Source organism: Salvia miltiorrhiza, chromosome 6 (assembly GCF_028751815.1).
Source record: "Salvia miltiorrhiza cultivar Shanhuang (shh) chromosome 6, IMPLAD_Smil_shh, whole genome shotgun sequence".
NCBI lineage: Eukaryota > Viridiplantae > Streptophyta > Magnoliopsida > Lamiales > Lamiaceae > Salvia > Salvia miltiorrhiza.
The window spans coordinates 38,167,361-38,190,553 of NC_080392.1; the positions used below are offsets into that span (position 1 = coordinate 38,167,361).

At 34.0% G+C, this 23,193-nt stretch overlaps 2 protein-coding genes across 6 annotated transcripts; one reads left to right on the top strand and one right to left on the bottom strand.

Annotated features, from left to right (window-relative positions):
* Window positions 1–1,492: 1,492 nt before the first annotated feature.
* On the top strand, window positions 1,493–6,037 carry LOC130989451 (uncharacterized). Of its 3 annotated transcripts, none has more exons than XR_009090601.1 (8): window positions 1,493–1,703; window positions 1,958–2,005; window positions 2,086–2,132; window positions 3,156–3,225; window positions 3,331–3,374; window positions 3,468–3,525; window positions 4,551–5,281; window positions 5,407–6,037. XR_009090601.1 is itself a non-coding variant. In XM_057913465.1 (8 exons), exons 1-8 carry the CDS (start codon window positions 1,644–1,646, stop codon window positions 5,156–5,158), a joined length of 381 nt encoding a protein of 126 aa, XP_057769448.1. In that variant the 5' UTR covers window positions 1,499–1,643; the 3' UTR covers window positions 5,159–6,037. The 3 variants fall into 3 exon arrangements, 2 of the variants coding, with proteins under 2 accessions (XP_057769448.1, XP_057769447.1); XM_057913465.1 differs by having other exon boundaries at window positions 1,499–1,703; window positions 4,551–4,598; window positions 5,153–6,037; XM_057913464.1 differs by having other exon boundaries at window positions 1,499–1,703; window positions 4,551–4,598.
* LOC130989385 (serine/threonine-protein kinase BLUS1-like) lies at window positions 4,769–13,261 on the bottom strand. 3 transcript variants are annotated; one of them, XM_057913353.1, is made up of 21 exons: window positions 12,944–13,261; window positions 11,582–12,212; window positions 10,549–10,803; window positions 10,101–10,225; window positions 9,960–10,004; window positions 9,787–9,868; window positions 9,626–9,694; window positions 9,385–9,555; window positions 9,208–9,273; window positions 9,042–9,110; window positions 8,819–8,959; window positions 8,571–8,644; window positions 7,547–7,804; window positions 6,849–6,940; window positions 6,642–6,718; window positions 5,739–5,861; window positions 5,626–5,668; window positions 5,502–5,548; window positions 5,339–5,400; window positions 5,203–5,254; window positions 4,769–5,095 (listed from the first exon to the last, which is right to left on the bottom strand). In XM_057913353.1, exons 2-21 carry the CDS (start codon window positions 11,747–11,749, stop codon window positions 5,042–5,044), a joined length of 2,073 nt encoding a protein of 690 aa, XP_057769336.1. In that variant the 5' UTR covers window positions 11,750–12,212; window positions 12,944–13,261; the 3' UTR covers window positions 4,769–5,041. The 3 variants fall into 3 exon arrangements, with proteins under 3 accessions (XP_057769336.1, XP_057769335.1, XP_057769334.1); XM_057913352.1 differs by having other exon boundaries at window positions 11,582–11,828; window positions 12,944–13,223; XM_057913351.1 differs by having other exon boundaries at window positions 11,582–12,203; window positions 12,944–13,223.
* Between the last annotated feature and the right edge of the window lie 9,932 nt (window positions 13,262–23,193).

Genomic DNA, 23,193 nt, shown 5'->3' on the forward strand with positions numbered 1-23,193 from the left:
ACTTATTCATAATTCAATTGGAGATTACAATAGGCACAGTCTCAAACAATATTTTTTAGTCATATTAGAAAAGTTTTACTTGTAGGAAATATTCAAATAGGGTTTGGTTCAAGTGTAAACTTTAGCTTACGGTGAAAACTAGATCTTATGAACAAACACATAAAATACATAAACAAGAGATAGTCAAATCGTGAACAATTAAATGTTCACGTATTTTATGTGTTTGTTCATAGGATCTAGTTTTCACCGTAAGATGGAGTTTACACTTGATCCTTCCACTATTCAAATATAATGTAGTATGTGATATATATATATATATATATATATATATATATATATATATATATATATATATATATTACATTTTACGATATTTTATATTGGTAGTCGTGTTTCGAATTATTATTGTCTCATGAAAAGAATAAAACCAAGATGATGTTGAAACATACACAATACTTGAGAAATTCATAACTCATAATGATTTATGTAAAAAAAATTATTTTATGAATAATGTCCGATATCATATTAATAATTTGTAAGTATTTTAATATAAATTGAAATGTATTTTATAGTGATTGGGGTGTTTAAATAAAAAAATGTTACAAAAACCAAAATGTCAAACAAAACGTAAAAATAAATTAAAAAATGGAATATCATGTTCATGAATTTGTCTATATTTGTCTACGAAAATAAATGAATTCATATAGATATTGAAATGTATATTTAAAACACATCAAGTCCATTATATATATATATATATATATATATATATATATATATATATATATAGGGAGAGGTTCAGGAAAGAACCATAAATAAAAGAAGACCGGAGAACCATTTTCAGCCATTCGATCATCAAGATCTACGGTGGATGCATCATCTTGTTGGATGAATGCAGATCCTGGGTTCGAATCCTGAAGGGAGCATTTTTTTTCTAATTTTTTTAGTGCATTAATTTTAACAGCGAATGCATTAATTTTTACAGTGGATGCATTAGATTTAATGGTTCTCCCGTTCTCACAATTAATATAGTTCTCTCTAGAACCACACCCTATATATATATATATATATATATATATATATATATATATATATATAGTGTGAAACAGAATAGTATAATGTTCATAAAAATAAATTAAAAAATAGAATAAAATGCATATATTGAGATATGTTTTATAAATGAATTCATAACCGAAATATTATGTTCATGAATTGATTTAATTTCATAAATTTAAGGAGACTAAACAAAACTTTTTATGCTCATGAATTCAATTAATGGCCTTGAAAAATGAAAAGACAAATGAATTTATATTCATAAATATATTAAATTTAGTATATTTAAAATTCTAAATTATTATTAGGGGCATTTAAGATAAAACACATTTTCAACTAAAATATTATGACTATTTTATCCTCATTATCCGAAAGGATTTATCCTATTTGTAAATCCAAGTTTACAGCCTATAAATACACCGTAACATCAACTCGATTTTGTTAGAGCTTTTACTAATACTGATTATAATTTCATCACTACTCTGAACCGGAGTCTGAAGAACTAAACCCCTAAATTATTTGAACTAAAAAAACCCTAACTTCTCTAAATTCTTCTCAAAATAATTCCAAAACTCCAAAACTTTACGCAAATGAGAACGTCGGATCCTGCTTTTCCCGTTCGGCACACCTCGTGCTGTTTAGATATCAATGTAATTTCTGTTTCATCTGCTTTAATTTCTGCGAGAAGTTTACTTATTTATTGGTGTAATTTAATTTTAATGCTCATAGTTTTGCGAGCTATTTTTTGCGTAATTCAGCTCAAATTTAGACTCAAAATCACTCGAATTAAATAATCCATGTGTTGAAATCCATTTTGCACCCATTTTTTCAGTACTGTGATTTCAGTTAGCTTGCTTGGTTGCTGTTTGAAGGATTTTTACTGTCATATTTGTCTTTATACCAGGGGCACAAGACGGATATTATCATAAGCAGCTACGAAGATCATATTCTCGTGAGTTTTTTTTTTTGGTGTGTGTGTGTGTATGAAATTAAGGTATTTTGGAGTTGTGTTGATATTTGGATTTATTTCAGGTCATGGCAACTCAGATAGGAAGCATGGGGACTATATTGCAAGCTAGGTATTGGCATATTAACATTGCTTTAGATTCTATTAAGATTTTTGATGCAGAAGATAAGAGCCTGTGTTTCTTTAGTTAACTTTGCAAAAAAAAAAAAAAAAGTGATTGCACTGCCTTATTTTACTTTTCATTTTGTAGGCTGCTTTGTTCTGCCTCTAAGGATTTGTTATTATGGTGATTGCATGGAGTTTCATAGCATTTAACAAAATTTGGTAACATTAAGTAGTGAAGGGTTTATTTATCCTTGTTGCTTGTATTGAGCTTTTAGTGGTATCAGTTCATATATTGCATTACTCTATGTAAAATTTTAGTCTAAGGAATCTGGAATTTGCGGTTGCATTAAATTTAGGTACTGAATCAGAATAACTGATCATATGAACTCAAAACCTCGTTATGTATCACAATTAGGCGTTCATTAGATGTTGAGTCTTATATTTATGAAACGAGGCCATGACTTGACAACGTAACCGAGTGCAATCTAGTCTATCTATGTTACATTTAATGGCAAACTGCTTGTATACACATCTGGATTCATCTTGATGTTTTTGTGTCTTTAACTTATTGGGCAGAAGATTGGAACTTAGTTTGTCCTCCAAGATCCTAAACACATCTCAAAACAGCATCGAGCTTCAACTAATTCCTAAGCTTTAATGTAGTGCTGCATAAGCATTAAGTAACTATGAGAATTTTGAGATTGTATCATGCAAATCCAAACTAGTTTTCTCACACACAGTCCTACCTGTGCTGCCATTACCCGAACACTTTCCATTAGAAAATAAGTAGGTATGGTTTTCCATTACCTGAACATTTTCAATGTTGTCATTATTAAATCTATATAACCAGTTATGAAGTTATTGTGATGCATCGTGCTAAGACCGAGCAATGTATGGGTGCTTTTGTCTTAGTAGATGGCTTTTTATCTGGTTCTAGTTCCTCTTTTGTTCATGTCTGCTGTATATTTTCCTTCCAAAAAATTATAGATAGAAATGCAGATGTATTAGCGAACATTTTGTTGATTGTCAGGAAAGAGGGAGGAGGCGTTTCAATTGATCCAACTTACAGCGTCTCTGTAGTATTCGGTAAACGAGACGAGGTAAGTCTAGATCTTCATTAAATGTGTGTTTCTATTAAGTAGAGGGACCTTGTTGCTTCCATTAAGGAGATATATCGTACTGATGTATAAGATGAATGTTTGCAGCCCATGCTCGTCGCTTGTGCTCGACAGTTGATTGAACATATAAGGTATTTCATGATATCATCTGATGCATCATTTCCATTTCGCAAATTGCTGCTTTGAAATCAACAACCGCTACATAATTTCTACTACATCTGCAGCAACTCTGGATCATCGAAAGCATTAGTCCTGTCCCTTGGTCTGAGAGATCATTCATTGGTATGATTGCACCATCTTTTACTTCTTCTATAAAATTAAAGGTCATATATCTGTTTATATCCCAACATTTCACCATTTTTTCAATTACGTGCCTATGTTTTATTAATTATTACAAATTTTGATGATCAACACCTCAACATCTTCACAATTATGTCTCGAGATGATATTCCCGATATTTGAAATCTCATGTGGCACGTCAGATTCTGACGTGAAAAACACATGCTCAAATTTTTAATATCTAGTGATTTCCATGTGGGTCCAAAACAACGACGTGCAACATAAGTTTTCCTGTGTTGAAAAATTACATCGGGATATAATTGCACAAAAGGTTAATTGTCTATAAATACACGAAGAATAGCCAAATTGTCTATAAAATTTTAATTTTTTGGGATTTGGTCCGAATTAGAATTTCGTACACAATTAATCATGTTGAAGATGAAATTAATTATGTGGCAATTCAACTTCCTTTGAATCTGCATGCCAGAATTGATTAGTTCGCCGAAATTCTAATTTTCTGCTTCCGCGAGAAATTTGAGTATACTTTGTATATTTATAGGCAAATTAACCCTTCTATAAACATTAAAAGATTGGATATAATTTGTAATTTATCAAAAGTTTGAACACTATTGAAAAAACGACCAAAAGTTGTGGCATAATTTAATACTTGTTTGAAAGCTAAGGCTACTTAGTGGGCGTTTACTTTTGAGGATTAACCTTGATAGATAAAAATAACAATGTTAATTCATTCATATGGATGTAGGGTTTCGAGATTTGAATTCGCATTATTAGACCTTTGAGTCGTGCGTTCGCGATTGAGTTGGAAATGTTCTTCGCGTAAAAAATAAAAAACATAAATTAAAATGAACATGAATCAAAATTTTGGAATATTGCCCTTGATTATTTCTATCATTTGAATTGGATTGGAGAAATCCTATTCTTTGGATAAAAATACTCAATTATGTATCTTATACTCAAGCAACTATTATAATGTTTTAGTTTTTGCATCTTCCTCTTTCCATTCGCAGGGGATATTGAAGACCATAGTTGCAGCTGTAACTGAGAAACTTGCTGAGGTAATTTAACTTGATTATCGTGCCATATTGTCCTTGTTCGTTGGAAGTCTGCGCGAATAAAGACCCTCAGTTTTGCATGTATCCCGTCGTGTATGACATGAATACTATCTTCATTTACATTTTTCACTTCTAAGTTCTACCCAGAAAAAGTATGTAATATCTGCACAGAATTTTATTTGGAAGCTGGAAATTGCTAATTGATCTACAAAAAAACTTAATTACAATGCTTGAACACAAATGGAGTGATGTCTTAACTTAAAAACAGCAGCAACACACACAGTGACACATAGCAAACAAATAACTAGATCAAACTCACAGCGAACATGAAACCTCAGCAGCATTACACCAAAAATTCATTGAAAGTAATATATACAGAGGAAAAATTGCCAAGAGAAAAACAGAGGATAATTCATGCGCTTCCCTTCTTTTCCTTGTCTCTCTCACTATTCTGGTATCCTGTCATCTTTCTTTAGCATCACAAATAGTTCTCGTTCCAACTACAAATTATCCAACTAGAACATGTGAGTTCTCATCGCTACGTGATATTTAAACAGGTTTAGGTTTGGGGCAATTTTGTCCTTTCTACGAAGAACCAAAGACGAACCTGAGTGTTCTTGGCCTTGAGTCTCTGTAGTTCTTCGACCATACCTCCGACACTGATATTCAAAAATTAATTCAGCGTGGTAGGGCATTAAATCTAGACAATCTCACAGTGTGTACAAGGGATTTTGCCTTTATACCTTTGTTGCATTTGAATCACTTGAGTTTGCAGCTCGCGCTCCCTCACTGAACTAGGGTTCATCTGCAGAAACAGCAAAACATCGTTACAATCTGTTTCTGCTGAATGAAAAGCGATTTTGACAAGAATTTGGTGAATTTTTCGACTTGAGCAAACCACTCTACCTGCAAAAGGTCGGTTATTCCTGCCTCTGTCGACTCACTAGCATTTCCTGCGAAGAGCAAATATCTAAGCTGACGGGGGAAGGTAAAAGAGCATTGTACGGGCCAATGCATAGATAGTCGTTACCTGAAGTTTGTTCGACAAACTCCATCATTTTGAGCACTCCATCCTGAAAAGATGAGTATGAATAGATGAGCAACGGATGATCGAATAAGGTGCAAGAGGTTGAGGGAGCTTACTCTTTTTATTGTATTATGCTGCAATATGCACTGCAATGATTGGAGAACCGAGGCAGTTAAGGTACTAGGATTTGTTGGGAATGTGGAACCACCGGAAATTGAGCTACAGTGGTTCACGGGATCCTGGATTTGATAAGAAACACGATGGTTACAAACGCCCTCGACTGAAAACATAGCTAGGTTTAAACCAAGTTATGTATAATTTCAAAGATGTGCTCAGTTATGTATTTCTTTTGAGGGGCATGTACTTTGTGTTATATTCTCCCTCTATCCTACAAGAGTTACATTTTTTTGTCATTTTTGTACGTCCCATAAGAATGTGCATTTTCTATTTTTTGACATTACTCTACCATAAAATTGGTCACTTTCTCCATTGACAACATATTCACATAACATTCATTAAAACTAGGGCCACTAAAAGTAATGCACACACCTGAGTATTAGATTGGTAAAATGTGTTCCCTCCTTCCTTAAGAGTGTATTTTTTGCGATGTTGGTAATGTCCCACAAAAGTATGCATTTTTCATTTTTTGATACTACTCCACCATATATCTTTTATTTTTACCTTTAATTTCTCAATTTATTCACAAATTTACCACACATGATCCACCACAAATTCCTTATTTTTTATTCCCACTATCATAACACTACAATAAAAATGGATACATTTCTTCACTCGTAATATACTCACTTAACATTTATTAAAACTCGTGCCAGCAAAAGTAATGAACACTTTTAAGGACCGGAGGGAGTATGATTGAGCATTCAAACAATTAGATGATGAGACAAGATCAAAATTAATTAATCCATTATTGTTGTCTATCAATCTATCCTATCGCCTAAAGTAAATACTTCCATGTGTTTTTATGTTCTGTTTAATGACTATAATAACCTTACTCGTACCTTGATATTCACATCTGCTGAAGTTACTTTGAACCGTCCTCTTCGCTCAACCACAGCCCCTTCTGATGCATCCTCCCCTAGATTGGCATTTAAAAATATTTAGTATGAGCATTTAATTAGAAAGAAAAAATAAGAGAGGCCTAAATAGAAAATCCATGCTGTATTAGGCGATGAAATAATGTGGCATTTGCACTCTATATGCATTACCCGGTCCGGAATAGTTGAAATCTCTTCTTTGACGATTCTGCAGCGGACCACTACAGCTTCGCTCCATCTGGTATCTCTGTTGCGTATATTCCCTTCAAATAAATTAAAAATCATCATCTTACAATACATCAAACTACTTGAAAAAACACGGTATCTACTATGGATAATTCAACTATGTAAGTTTCAAATGAGAGACATTTAATCAATTTTTATCCATACCTCTATTTTTAAAACAAGCAGTCAAAGTTCAAAGACTCACCTCCAGGAATAAATAAGTTACTACATAGGCCGTCGCATAGGACTTTGTGAATTTCATCAACAATGTTACAGGAGTGTAAGTGTAGATGTAAACAAAGTCTTCAAGGCATGACAGCCATGAATCTTCTATGAAATAACTTTCTAGATTGCAGCAAGAAACAATAGATGGGCCAAAGGAGAAATAATGCAATTTCACTCACAGCAACCCTCAAAACATACCCTGCCCCTGCAACCCCACCCCCCACAGGGCCCACCCCCAACACTTTCACATGGGAACCAAATTAAAAAAATAGATAAAAAGATGGGTACTAGGAATGCATCCATAGCAACTCAACTAAAGGAAACAGTATTAAAAAGTTCAATTATTTTTTTAACAGAAAAGGAGTAGTTAGCTTTTACCTTCAGAAAATAAAATTGCATGCTCTAAGAGGATAATTTACCTGTCTCCATCACCATTGCACTTTTTAGCAGAGAGGCTATTTTCCTGCAGTACAGGGACACTGGGGATTTTTTTAAGATCTGCACCAACAGAGCATGAGAAGCTATTTAGACGAGAATCTCCAGCATCATCTCTTCCTGATTCTTCATCTACAACAGTTGTCAATGGCTGTTGTTGGCTTTGTTGTTCAGAGTCCAAATGGATAGAATCTCTTAAACTTGGACTACTGGGGTCATCCTCAAGTACATCAAAACAACCTCTGCATTCGATAAAAGTGTACAATAAATCTCCTCGTAGATAATTAACTCACCAAGACAGTAAATGAGCCCAAACAATAGCAGAAACAAAAGGTGCAATGATTATGTTTTATTACAAACACCATGCCTGTGATTTGTTGTGAGCATAAGCATAAGATAAAATTCCGCGTTGAGTACACTGAAAATAACAAGTCATCCATACTTTTTTAACTAGCCTATTGGATCACAAAAGAGCACAGACCTAGAACCTACTTATTCAAAAGGAGATACAAAGTGAGGCAGCAGCAAATCATTGTCAATATGCTCCTAAACAAGGTTAATTCATGTGAATTTTAAGTGCTAACAGTGGACATCATTCATAAAAAGTTCCTTATTACAGAGAGTGAATTTAGCTTAAGTAGAGTTGATGTTTAGACTTGTTCCGATGGATGATTGCATTAACCTTGATAATAAGTAGAACGTAAAAGATGAAACCTCATGGATGGCGTAATATGGACAAAAGAATATTTCTTTTTCTTATGCATTGCTCAATATTTAAAAGAAAATAAAAAGAAGTGCATTGCTCAGTACACTTCTGTTGCTTTTGATATTGTTTGATTAACAGACTACTTTATATTAGAAAATGTGTATCGGATAAGCCTACTGTGGAACCATCCAACAGTGGCATACTAGCAGCTAGCAAGAGATAGATAGAGAAATGGCGAAGCATTCAGGTAGCAGGGAAACGAAAGCTGAAGTTGGCAGGATTAAAAGATCTTGGTGGCTTACTTGAGAGCCTGCAGAGGTTTTATAGGAAATGCAGCAAACGACTTCTCCAAATCATCGATGTCATTGAGCTCATCCTATGAGCATAGGAAACAAAATATACTAATGAGAATAGAGAACTAATGGGGGAATATAGTAAAACAAGAAGCCGGAATATAGCCAAAAAAGAAGCCACAAAGCATGTAAGGATATCAAATACAATCACATGTACACGCACTACACATATTATTATAACATGTGATATATCATACTTCCAAATGAGAAGCATCACTAGAATCATTTGGCTGGTTGAGATAATTCCTTTCCCCGGGTGAACCAACATCATTCTGACCGTTGATGTATTTCCATCTCACACTTGAGTCTTCTGAACATGATGTAGGGTCATCTTCAATCTGCAATCAACAAAAAAGACCTTGGTGAATCTTATGTTAAAATTTTACCATTAGCCAAGTGATCAGTCGAAAGATGGTATACCAGGGCAGCTTGATTCCTCAGATCCTCCAGATTGAAATTCCATGCACTGACACCTCGAATGTACTCTTGCTGCACATAGCAAAAGCTGATGATAAAGGCAGCATACAAGATTTTCTACAATCTGTCTGTCCAAACAGTTTTGTACTTGGGTTAAATGATTCCTTACCTGCGATAGATGCTCTTTGTTCTCATATAATGACTTATTCTGCATAAGAAGTTCTGCATCTTTAGCCTGAAAAATGTACATGATTCCTTACAAAGATCCTAACCAAAGTAATGAAGCAAAATGCGATTTATGTGAAAGAAAAAGAAAACAAGGACGAGAATAAGGTAAGCAAGAGACCTTAAGAATCCTAAAACCTTCAGCAAGGGGGGATTGGCCCTCGAGGATAGCACGAGCCAAATAATCAGGTGACTTAGCATGTTTGAAGAAAGGGTGCTTCAAAAGCTTTTCAGAGCTGGGACGTTTCTTCGGATCCTTTACCAAGCAAGCAGCAACCAGATCTTTGAAAGACTGCAAAATTGTGTACTTCAGTAGCAATGTGAGATATTCCACATTATAATTTCTATAAAACAAGATAAACCTTAGAAAAACGTCTGTCTCTTTCATAGTCAAGCCCCGGTGGTGCATTTTGCAAGGTCATCAGCAGAACCTGCATTTTTGTATAACAGAAGAAAGATCAGACCGACTTCTCTGCACACTTGTGAACAAGAGAGAGATATAAGAAAACAAGCAATCCCCAACCTTCATTGGCGGGTACTTGGAGAATGGTGCATGTCCATGAGCAAGTTCAAGTGCTGTTATTCCGAATGACCAGATATCTGCTCTGTCGTAGCAAAATATTTTGCATCAAGAAATAAGAAACATAACTTTATTGAAGAAATAAGTCGACTGAAAATTCTTCAGTATATACTCACTTAAAATCGTATCCATGCAACTGCTGCATGACTTCAGGAGCCATCCTGATCAAAGCAAAACAAAATTTTAAGTCAAAGCACGTATTGGAAATGGTATGATGCAGCTGAAAACCCAGAATTGTTTTTGTGCAGGTAATTTACCAGCATGGGGTTCCAACAAAAGTATTTCTTGAACGCTGGCGATCACCAGTATCAAACATGCAAGCAGAAACTCCAAAGTCCGCTAATCTGACAGAACCATTAGTATCAATCAATATGTTACCAGCCTGCAATAAAGAACAAAACAAAAGTATGGTATAAAATTAAGGTATGAAGAGCAGATACAAATGAACGGAGGAAAAAGCACATCAACCATATACCAGAAGGCACATGGCTCCTTAATTGCCTAAAATAAAGAAGATGTCCGATTTCAGATATCAGAAAAGAAAGCTGAATGCTTACAAGGGCTGTCCTGAGTACCAAATTACAAGATGATTCTGTATTAGTAACCAGGACAGGGTTTGAACTCTAAAATTGAATGTGACACAAAATAGCCTATAGGAAAAACCTAACTGAAGTAAGAAATCAAGGTGAGATACATATGACATACCTTCACATCTCTGTGAATATGTCCATGGGCATGAAGATACACCAGAGCTTTAAGAACCTCGCACAGTACTGTTGCAATAACAGGTTCCTCAAAACCTTCTGGATAAGCTGATTTCATAATATGAAGGCAAGATCCCCCTCCCATGTATGGCATCACAACCCATAGGTTATGCGCCACAGTGAAGGAGCAGTGAGCTTGCAATACATTTGGGTGGCCAGTCAAAATCATTGTCTGTACTTCTCGTCGGATGCCATCCTGTTTAATTTAATAACCCAACAGGAGAAAGTTAAAAGAAAGATGTAATTTACTGCACAAATTGCAAGTCCTCAATGTAACGAAGCTTAACAATTACAACAAGAGTAAGTCTTCCCAGCACATATTGACACCTTATTCATGCCTAGAGACTCAAGTAAGAACAAAACGCCAACCATCAACAAGGACTTGTGCCTCCAAGTTCACCTCATCTGTACATCTTCTAGATTTTTATTTTCCTTTCCCCTAGACAATCTGTAGTATATGATGTTTTATTTCTTTTAAGCATTGCTTCATAAATCCAGTTAGGTCATACAAAGTATATCTTCTCTAACCTGGTCCTGTCACTACAATGCAAAAGTTGCATAATTCCATGACAATTGAGTTTTTGTAAGCTGAAGATATAGCCATTATTTCAAGCTTTCCATATAGGTAAAAGATATAAACTCAACTGTTCAAACATGAAAATCTGAATGAAGTTCTTGGTGTTTTAATAAGTTCAGCTGATGCGGAATAGATTTCATATGCAAGCTAAAAAACCAAAGAGGAGAGCCATTTCGTGCATGGACAGGATAGTAAATAGGCCAGCAAGGATTCAAACAATAAATTTCAGATCCAAAGTATATATATTGATGTTAAATACAGGTGAATTAAACAAATGCCAAGTGGCAAAATTGAACAGCAGAAAAATCAAATTGCTACATAGATTTTACACAGTATAACTTTACAACAGAGGATCTTCTCTCCCTTAACCAGCAGATCAAAGTAAAAAAAGACATACCAAGTCATTATTGCACTTCTCAAGATCAAGAACTTTGATTGCAACACTCTCATTAAGCGGTAAACAAATGGCTCTATAAACAGTAGCACTGACACCTTCTCCAATTTCCTCACACAACTTGTAATCTTTAGCAGAAAGGGGGAATTTCTTCTCTGATGGCTGCTTCATGATTTTCCTTATATTATGTTGTTAAATCTTTTACACCTTGCTGTTGTAGTAAACTTCCACTCACAGTACGGAAAGGAGGCTGATGAACAGGTAATATATTATGGTTATTCAAACATAATGCATTGTTCCTCACGTGCAAAAATGTTTAAGCTGGGAGTTTGTGCTCAGAGAACAGCAAGGTCTCATAATTAATCTCTCTGATGATGATTCGAGAAAAATAGGAGGGATGAATTAGCAAGTGAAGCTTGACCGCTGTCACGTCAAGTCTCCCCCTGCAACTGCAAGTAACTTGCAGTGCTGTTCAACACTTAAAGAAGTTATAACTTGTGAACTTCTACAGATGAGAAAAGATGTAATCAGAAACTTGCGCCACAATTCTCTGAATAGTTTTTGTCTTGCAAATTCCAGTCAAAAACCAAGTTCACTTTCAGAAAAACATGATCCAATAAGATATCTGCACAGACTACAAAAAAAAAAACAAATAAATAACTGTTAAGAAAATACAAGTTATGATGGTGTGGGTTCAGTTAGCTATAACTTATAGCTCCACATGCTTAGTGAATAGCAGGTCCGACTAAAGGCCACAATAAACTGATAATGGTATAACATTCATGACTCAATGTTGAATAAAACTGAAGTTGCATGCCCCAATACGCGCACACACACAGTAAAAAAGAAAATGAAGCATGCAACCTCAACAGCATTGCAACATCTCATGTTCACAGAAAAGGCAAACAAATTCATATGCTGAAGCTCAATGGACAGGTACGGGATTACATAAAGGCTAAATACATATAGTTCGATGCGAAACATGTGTTATTGACTAAATAATAAGAAAATTAACTAAGTTATCAACTAATTAACTGAGTATTTGCGTTTCTCCAATAGATTGGTTCTGACACCAAATTACGAACACGATTGCATTCCAGCTACAAATTTAACTAACATGATCTCAAAATGCCGAATCTGAGGCATCTTAAAACGGCAACATGACAAATTCGGAGGATTTATTTTTCAGAAGATTGAAAAAAAATAGCTAAAAATTCAACTAACATGATCTCAAAATGCAGAGTATTCAAAACAACTGCGTCATGTACCATAACAGAGTGAAATAAACGATCCTAACACAGTTATAGCTACAAATCTAAGAACTGTTCAAATTCACGAGTAGTTCTGCTCCTATTTTTGACAGACCTAGGGTTTCGGTGTTTGAGAATCGCCGGGATGAGAAATGCGACGATATTCACCGCCTGATCAACGATAAAATCCAAACGCAGGCGAAAGGAGACGGCATCTGCGGCGGCGATGATAGAGCTTCCGTTATTCAGCAACCGCCATAGACGATCTGAGATTGTCGATTGAATAGCTAGCTAGCTATAAAATCTTTCGCGTATATCGCAAATTTAGATAGAAGTTGAATCCGTAGTTCTACTGTATGACAAGCGTAACATTTTGAATGGATTGTTTAGTTGCTCCGTTTTAAAAGGAATAAAATTTGTTAATAAAATAAGCAGAGGTACAACTGTAACTGCACGAGTCGCACCCAAGGTGGGCCCAACTAGATGAACCGGGTTTACTAGTCAACTCAGTGGCGGATCCAGGATTTTTAAATTGGGGATGCAAAAAATAATTTTATAAACATTGGTGGAGCTAGGATTTTTTTGAGGGAGCTGAACTTCTACGGGGGTTCGGGGGCGGTAGCCCCCGAAAATTTTTTTTGAGGCCTTCAATACATTTTAAACATTTTTTTTACTAAAATACAAATATAATAGTAATAACAAATGCAAAATGTATACTTTCAACTTTTTTGTTTAATTAAGAATTGAGGTAATTGATTGATTAAATGTCGAAACTTGAGAATTGAGAAGAAGGGATGAAATAGGTCCCAGCGCAACAGCCTCCAAACAAAGTGTCGAGACTTGGGCTTGGACCTTTGGGGGGTATGGGGATTAGAGAAAGGGAGTTAAAAATTGGTAATATGGTGTTTGGTGGAAGTGTGGGGACTTGGGCTTTGGCCCTTTGTATATTATTACTTCTAAATATATTATAATATGTATATATACTAAAAAAAAAATTTTTTTTTTGGGGGTACAGCTGTACCCCCTTGCACCCATCTGCGTCCGCCACTGAGTCAACTACGACGAATCCCACCTCTCACTGTCTCGTCTCTCTAGATTTTTGTAGAGAAGAAGAAAAAATGTCGAGTCATTTTGTAGCTTCTATATTTGTTATCAATAAAATACTTACTTCCTTCCACTTTAATAATTTCATGTTCTTTATTTTGAATACCCTAAGCTAAAGTCTACTTTTTAAATTTAAATTACATTAAATAAATTATTTTATTAAACAATTCTGATTAATGTTTATAAATATCTGCCTTTTCGTCTTTTAAAATTATGCAAAAAATATTTTGGTACAAATTTTAATCAAAAGTTGTTAGTGTACTGATAGTGAATAAAGGATATCACATTGAGGGTATTGTAAATTTGATTGTGATGAGTGATAGTGGAGAAAAAGTCTCATAAAAATTGTCAAATTACGTATGAAGTATTGTCTAACAATAAAAGGTGTATTTACTGGAGGATGTATTAAAAAGAAATCAAGGCATTATTTTAGAAGAGGGGGAGTAATATGTGAAACAACAAATTAGGATAAAATAAAATAATTATGTATAAATTATATATTTTCAAAAATGTTATTATTTTTTTTAATATGTGTGAAAAATAGTGTGAACTATCAATGGAATATATTTTCAAAAACGTTAATTATATTTTTTAATATGTGTGAAAAATAATGTGAACTATCAATGGAACAAATAAAGTACATTTTATTTAGTACTACTATTAGTTGGGAGATGTTGCAGAGCTTTGTAATTGTATATATGTGCTTCGTTTAAATATATCAAAAATTAAAGTTCTACAATATCAAATAATTATCTATAAAATATTAGTGTTTCTGTGAAATTAATTGATATGGGAGCTAAAAAGTCTATTAAGTTGTTGGGATACTGATCTTTATTTGAAATTATTGAATGTAAACGAATTCTGTTAGGATTAGTTAGCTGAAATGTTTAGCAAATAGTCTGTTAGTCTTTCTGTTATAGAGTAAGTTATAGCATGCAAATGGTGCATGAATACCACGTGTAAAACACTCCCTATAAAAGGAGAAATGTAGTATAATGAAAATGGTTTTTTTTCTGATTTCAGTTTCTCTCTCTCTTGTTACGGAGTCTCTTTCATGTTTCAACATGGTATCAGTTGCTCACGCATAACCGCTCTCTTCTTCTCGATCTCTCTCCACATTTTCGCTCACATCTGCATCGATCTCTCTCCACACTTTCGCTCACATCTGCATTTCTCCGCCATGGATTCTTCATCCACAAATCTTCCCTCTCTTCATCTTATCAGTGTCAAACTTGATAGATCAAACTACAATTTCTGGAAAACTCAAGCTTATGCTACAACATGTGCATATGGCTTCAACGATCTGCTTGTTTGGGATACAGCTCCATCACAATTCCTCGATTCAACATCCACAAATCCAACTGCAAATCCAGAATATCTCGCGTGGCTACACAGAGATCAATTTGTGTTTAGCTGGATTTTAGCTTCACTATCGCCTTCAATGATAGGCTATGTTGGTCAATGTACCACCTAAGTGCAGTTATGGCATGCATTTGAGAAGTTATTTCACTCTCAATCCAAAGCCAGAGCAGCTCAGCTTCGTCTCCAACTTCAAACCTTGAAGAAAGGAGACTCCTCAATTGATGACTATGTTCTTAAATTTTGAGGCATCTCTGATCAATTACACAGCATTGGTCAACCTATACCAGAATCTGATCTGGTTAACTACATATTTGCTGGATTAGGGCCAGAATATGAAAGTATCTCGGTGTTTCTTCAAGCTCGAAGTGAAGATATCACGATTGATGATACTCAGTTTGCATTGCAAACTCATGAAATTCGACTTCAAAACCAGTCTTCATCAATAACTACTACAACCTTTATTGCTTCTACTACACATCCTCAGTCAAATCTACAAGCCAATGTTGCATACAATCAACAAAACACGAGAGGTAGAGGAGGAAGATCTGGTTATCGTGGCTCAGGAAATCGTGGTGGAAAAGGTGGAGGCAAGTATTATAGCAATAACAATTCCAATAAACCTATTTGTTAGCTTTGTGGCAAAGCAAATCATGTTGCCTTAAAGTGTTTTCGTCGCTTTGACGTGAGTTTTACTGGTCCAGATCTCACTCAAACCTCTTCTTCACAAGTTCAATTCACTCATACTGATTCTCCATCTCAAACACAAAATATCACCACTCCAAACACTCACCCTAATCCACCCTCTGCATATACCATCTCTCATGTCACTAACAATTCTGCAGGAAAGGATTGGTACCTTGATTCTGGAGCTTCGGCTTATGTCACATCTGATTTTGCAAATCTCCAAATTCAAGCACCCTACACTGGATCAGAAACACTGACTATAGGTAATATATCTCATCTTCTCATTACTCACACTGGTACTACAACTTTATCATCTTATCAGCCCAATAAGTCTTTACATCTCAATAATATTCTTCTTGTTCCTCATATTACTAAAAGCTTGCTTAGCATATCAAAATTCACCACTGATAATAATGTCCTTTGAATTCTATCATTCTTCTTGTTTTGTTAAGGACATCAACACCAACAAAATTCTACTGGATGGCACTCTTAAGGAATGACTCTATCACCTCCATACATCATCCACACTCAAGAACTCTCAAATTCTCAAGTCTACTCTAGCCGACTGTTTTCTAGCTCAAAATAAAAGTGTAAATCTTTGGCATTCTAGATTAGGTCATCCATGTAGTCAAGTCCTCAATCAAGCCTTAAAGGCTATGAATGTACCTCAATCAAAACTAGATTTCTGTGAACCTTGTGTTGTTGGTAAAATACATAGTATATCTTTCTCATTTGTCCCTATTAAAACAACTACACTCTTTCAACTAGTACATACTGATGTATGGGGACCAAGCTCTACTCCATCTATTCAAGGCTTTAAGTACTACCTACACTTCATAGATGACTATACTAGATATACATGGGTCTTCCCATTAAATCTAAACTCTGAGGTTTATAAGCATTTCTCAAACTTTATTACCTTTGTAAAAAGATAATTCCACTCTAAAATCAAGGCCATACAATCTGATTGGGGAGGGGAATATAGGACGCTTAAACCACTCTTAAAGCAACTGGGAATCATATTCAGACACCCTTGTCCTCACACTCACCAACAAAATGGAAGAGCAGAACGCAAGCATAGACACATCACCGAGTTAGGTCTCACATTACTTGCCACTGCTTCCCTGCCTCAAAGATTTTGGTGGGATTCCTTCTCTACAGCTGTTCACTTGATAAATAGGTTACCATCTCCCTCCCTCAACAACATGTCTCCATATCAGAAACTCTATCACACAGCCCCAGATTATAGCTTTCTTCGAACCTTTGGGTGTAGTTGCTACCCTTTTCTTAGACCCTATAACACATCTAAGCTTCAGTTTAGGTCTTCCAAATGCCTATTTCTAGGTTATATCCCAGACCACAAAGGTTACAAATGCTTTCACCCCTCAGGCAGACTCTACATCTCTAGAACAGTAGTGTTCAATGAAAATGATTTCCCATACACCACTGAGTTCTCTTCCTTATCAGTGCCTCTAGATTCCTCATCTTCTTCCGCCACTCCCTCATTTCTCATTCCTCACTATATTCCTCCACCAAATCTGCAGCAAAACAATCACTCTCCCATTCACTCTCCACCTCTTCATACTCCTATTCACTCTACTTCTACTCAGTCACCTCCTCTCACTCACTCTCCAGCCAAACTTCTCACACCTCAAGTCAGTCCCTCCACCTTATCTTCATCCCCATCACCACCACCTCCAATAGTAAACAATCATCACATGAGAACCAAAGCCAAAAGTGGCATCTCGAAATCTCGAGTATTCACAACCTACACTACTGACACAGACAAGACCATTGTTACTGCTATCATACATGTTTCTACCTCTGAAGCTATTGCCCATCCAGGGTGGCTTGCAGCCATGGAAAAAGAAATGAGTGCCATTGTAGAAAAGTCCACATGGGAGCTTATTCCCTATTCCACTGATATGAATTTAATACAATGCAAATGGGTCTTTCGAGTAGAGCAAAAAGCAGATGGTACAGTGGATAGGCTCAAGGCTAGACTAGTAGCTAAAGGGTTTCTACAAAGAGCAAGTATTGACTTTATGGAAACTTTTAGCCCAGTTGTCAAGCCTGATTCTGTCAGGCTATTATTCTCTCTTGCAGCCACTTTCAAGTGGGATATTCAACAGTTCGACATCAACAATGCCTTCCTCAATAGCACATTGGATAGACCAGTCTACATGCAGCAGCCTGAAGGCTTCATTGATCCCACCAAACCTCATCATATCTGCAAAATAACCAAGTCACTCTATGGGTTAAAACAGGCTCCTCGAGCATGGTATGAGAAGTTCAAACTTCATCTTCTTAGCTGTGGTTTCAAGTGCTCTATTTCAGATCATTCTTTATTTCATATGAGAAAAAATGGGAAACTAATCATTCTCCAAGTTTATGTTGATGACATACTTATCACGGAAGAAGACTCTGCTCTCATATCTCAGTTCATTCATGCTCTATCTCAGAAGTTTGCACTTAAAACTCTTGGTACAGTCAATTTTTTTCTTGGTATTCATGTCTTCAAGTCACCTTCCCACACTTACTTCCTAAACCAATCCAAATACATCCATGATCTTCTATCAAAAACCAATCTTGCAGACTTCAAATCTCAACCCTCTCCATATGATATCAGTGTTAAACTCTCTCTAAACGACATTCCTCCATTTTCCAATCCCACTCTTTTCAGGAGCACTATAGGTGCTCTTCAATATCTCACCTTAACCCGCCCTGACATTTCTTATATTGTCAATAAACTTAGCCAATTTCTTCAAACTTCCATAGAAAATCATTGGAAAGCATGCACACGGCTTCTTAGATATCTAAAAGGCACCATCCATCAATCACTCGCCTTCACACCATCATCTTATCTTCATCTAAAGGTTTTCTCCGATTCTGACTGGGCAGGGTCAATTGATGATCGAAAATCCACAGGTGGATATTGTGTGTTTATTGGCTCCAACTTGTTGTCATGGAGTTCTAAGAAACAGAATGTAGTTTCCAGAAGCTCTACTGAGTCCGAATACAAGTCTTTAGCATATTCTACAGCTGAATTTTGCTGGATAAAGTCCCTACTTCATGAATTGGGCTTTCCCATTAATCACACTACCATCATATGGTGTGATAATAAAAGCGTTGCTGCTATAGCCTCCAATCCAGTGATGCATGCTAGGACCAAACACATTGAAATCGACACTCATTTCCTTCGTGACAAAGTTCTCAAACAAGAGTTGGATGTGCGCTATGTCCCATCCGAAGATAAACTAGCCGACATACTCACAAAGCCTCTGTCTATTTCCTGTTTTCAATATCTTGTACCAAATATCCGTTGAAAAAATGGGTAGTTTACGTTCAGTCGGGGTTGTATTGAATGTAAACGAATTCTGTTAGGATTAGTTAGCTGAAATGTTTAGCAAATAGTCTGTTACACTTTCTGTTATAGAGTAAGTTATAGCATGCAAATGGTGCATGAACACCACGTGTAAAAATTGAGTTCTAAGTACCAATAATTTGCGATTTAAAAAAGGGTTAAGTACCAAACCTCTTCTAACATGTGAGCATCATATTGTATGGAGCAAAAACTGAGTTTTAAGTACATCTTGTATGGGCTTGATAGACCACCTTGACTTTTTAACATTATCTCGTCTAGAGTTTGAAAGAGCAAAAGTGAATATTGTGAATCATCTCGCATGGAGCTATAAAGAAGCATATACCTAGTGGAAATGTTGATCAATTAATTGTTCAATTTATATTGTCATTAATTTAACGCAGAAGATAATTTTGCCACTTTGAACAAATAAAAAACTTATGCAGACATATCAATATGAATTAGTTTTAAATATATTAAATCAAATTTTATTATATTTTAATTATATAAATTAAATATAAATATTAGTGTTTAGAAAATCATATCATACTTATCGAACAATTAGAATTTTCAGCTTTCTCGATGTTGGTACCGCGATAAACTCGTCATTTTAAAAAAAATTGAATTAGATAACCTAAATTTTTAATTTTCCACATCTATGCTAAATTGAATTTCCTTCGAACCAACATCAAATGATTGAATTTTTCAATCCTATTATTGGTTAATCCAATAAAACCAATATTTTTAGTTATGAAAAAATTAGTAACAATTCGTAGTAAAGTTGGTTGATTTGATTTTATAAGAAATAACAAAACTATATTATTTGATTTTTTTCAATTTTATACAATAAAGTAGTATAACATATAATTAATTAATTAACTAAAGTCTCGTGAAAAAACTACTATGAGATTCAAATTTTACTTTAAAAAAGTTGAAGCCAATATTCACTACCAATATATATATATATATGAATATAAAGAAGCTAATATGCAAATTTAAGGAAGCTAATAAAATATGAGTCTTACACAAGTGTTAGTAGTTACAAATTCTTAAAATTCATCTAATAAAGATCATGTACATAAACATCATTTACATGCTGAATTGATATTTTGTTGATTAATTGAGAAATGAAAATGAACCACAAAGAGATGATTTTACTACTTGTGGTCGTCCCAAACCTACAAAGTTAATATCACAAATCATCCAAATTCGTTCAAATTAATTAATAAAAAATACTATAATAATTAGTAATCAATTTTAATAATGATCCAAATTCGTTTAAATTGTACGTTGTTGTCATTGTTTATAAATCAAATGAAAAAAAAAAAAGAAATCGAATTATTGACATCAAAATAGCAACAATTACCACTATTCGGATTTAAATCATACATACAAATTATATATTCAAAACCTATACATATTTTCATAGTTTAATTTTATAGAATCATCATCATCATCTTAATTGATTTACTTTATGCATGTAAACTAATATACTATGTATATTTTAAATTTTAACACGCTTATCATAGATTGAATACGATTACAAATATTACTTTGCTTTACGTAAATTAATATACTATGTTATATCTTTAACAAAACTCAATTAATGAAAAATTGTATCATTTTATTTAGATTTCCAATTTTGAAGTCTCATGAAAATTTGATGTGTAATTTAAAATCTGGTTAAAAGATTACAAAATATATTATTCAATTTAAAATTTTAATTTGTAAGGCTTTATGAAAATTTTGGATTCAAAATTTGTTTTATAAAATATAGTATTATTTACATTTAGGTTATGCACTGAAAAAAAAAAGCATCATAAAAAAATCAATATGAGATTCAAATTGCATCATTTTATTTCTATAAATTCACTTTTATATAGAATTTTACATTTGCTAAAGTAATATTAGATAAATTAAATTAATTTTTGGCCAAAGTAAATTAGTTAAATCACATTATTTTTTAATAAAAATATAACTATTTATTTGGCCAACTAAAGTTAATTGACCAAATTAATTGGTGGTGCAAATATATAAAGAATGAGATACTACACACAAGTATGTAGTCAGAAACGATCACCTACCCACCGTGGGTAAGCATAATGTGTCCATCATTGATGTGACATTATGACAATCTTAGTTATAGTAAAATAATTTTAATTAGAGTAAGATATGTTAATTCTATTTAATAATTAAAATTGTTACTTCAGTGATGGGCACGTTATGCTTGCCCACGGTGGATAGGTGATTGATTCCGGTAATGTAGAGTGTAGATACATCATCTTGGTGGATGAATATAACACCTAAGTTCGAATCTTGAAATGAACAAAGTTTTTAATTTTTTTTCAAGTGTAATAAATTTAGCAACAGATACATTAATTTATACCGTATATATAGTAATTTAATGATTCCCAAATTCTTATAAACATTATAATTTTAACTAGAACCACACCATACTATTTCATTTTAAAGAATAATCGGATAAATAAGTAATGCATATGACTCCAACTTTGTAATTATTTTTGAAGTAATTTTGTTATCATTCTCGAAAACATGTATTAGAATAAAGAGTATATGGCCTGTAAATTCCTAAATTTTTCTCATTTTCTTATTTGCACCCATACTTCAAACTTTGCACATAAATATAGTATAATTTTTGTTAATTATCTGATTTTGCACATAGCGACGAATTACCTCCGAATTACATTTGACGTGATACCATAATTTTTGACGTGGCACACACATATTTTGAAATAGTTAAACGACATCGCTCTTAAATCTCTCTCGACATGAAATTATTCTTTCCTTTAAGTGTGCAAGCATAAAATTTCTGCAGATGTGGAAATTGAGAAGAATCCGGGGCAACGATATTATTGGTCGCCAACGAACGGTAATTGTACGAATTGAGCATTTTTTAGATGATTTCTATGTCGAGAGAGATTTGAGAGCGACGTTGTTCAACTATTTTAAGACACGTGTGTGCCACGTCAAATGTGATTTAATTTGGAGTAATTCATCGTCGAGTGCAAAATCAAATATTAATAAAATTTAGATATTTATGCATAAAATTTAAAATATAGGTGTAAAATAAAAAAGGTGGATAAAATATGTCACTAGAATAAATAACAAAATCCCTCAAAAAAAAAAAAAAATAACAAAAAAGTCAATCAAAGAAGTTTGTGTGTCTATGAGATAGATAGATATTTTCAGATTGTGTGTAAATCTAAAGTGGCGTTTTTAATTATTAATAGTGAATAAAATATTAAACTAAAATTCAATAATGTTGTCATCAACGTGATGGTGCCATGGTGGAGAGGCGTAGTGATGAATTGATGATTAAATCACATGAGTTGTCCCAATTATTGTTCAACTCTCGCTACAAGCTGAGTGTATATATATATATATATATATATATATATATATATATATATATATATTCTAAGTATTTAATTAAGTCATCGAAATAAAATAATTCTAATACAGTTGACATTTTGAGGATGCTGTTCATTTATAACTTAACAATTATTGCTCATCGCCGATTATTCCTATGATCAAATTTTAGTAATCAAACATCGATCACTACATAATATAGTGAGTATTGTAAAACATAAATGCTTTAAGAATATATCTAAAGCTGAAATTTTATAAAGAATATGGTCAAAATCTTAGTGAGATGGTATTTAAAACCCATTAATAACAAAAGTGGTTTGGTGGTTGTTTTTCATTTTTCTAGTCATACTATAGTGATATTATGACCCACTATATTAGTCTGCATGTAATACTCCCTCCGTCTATGAAATAAGTTCATCTTTTTCCTTTTTGGGACGTTCCTCAAATAAGTTCATCTTTCTTTC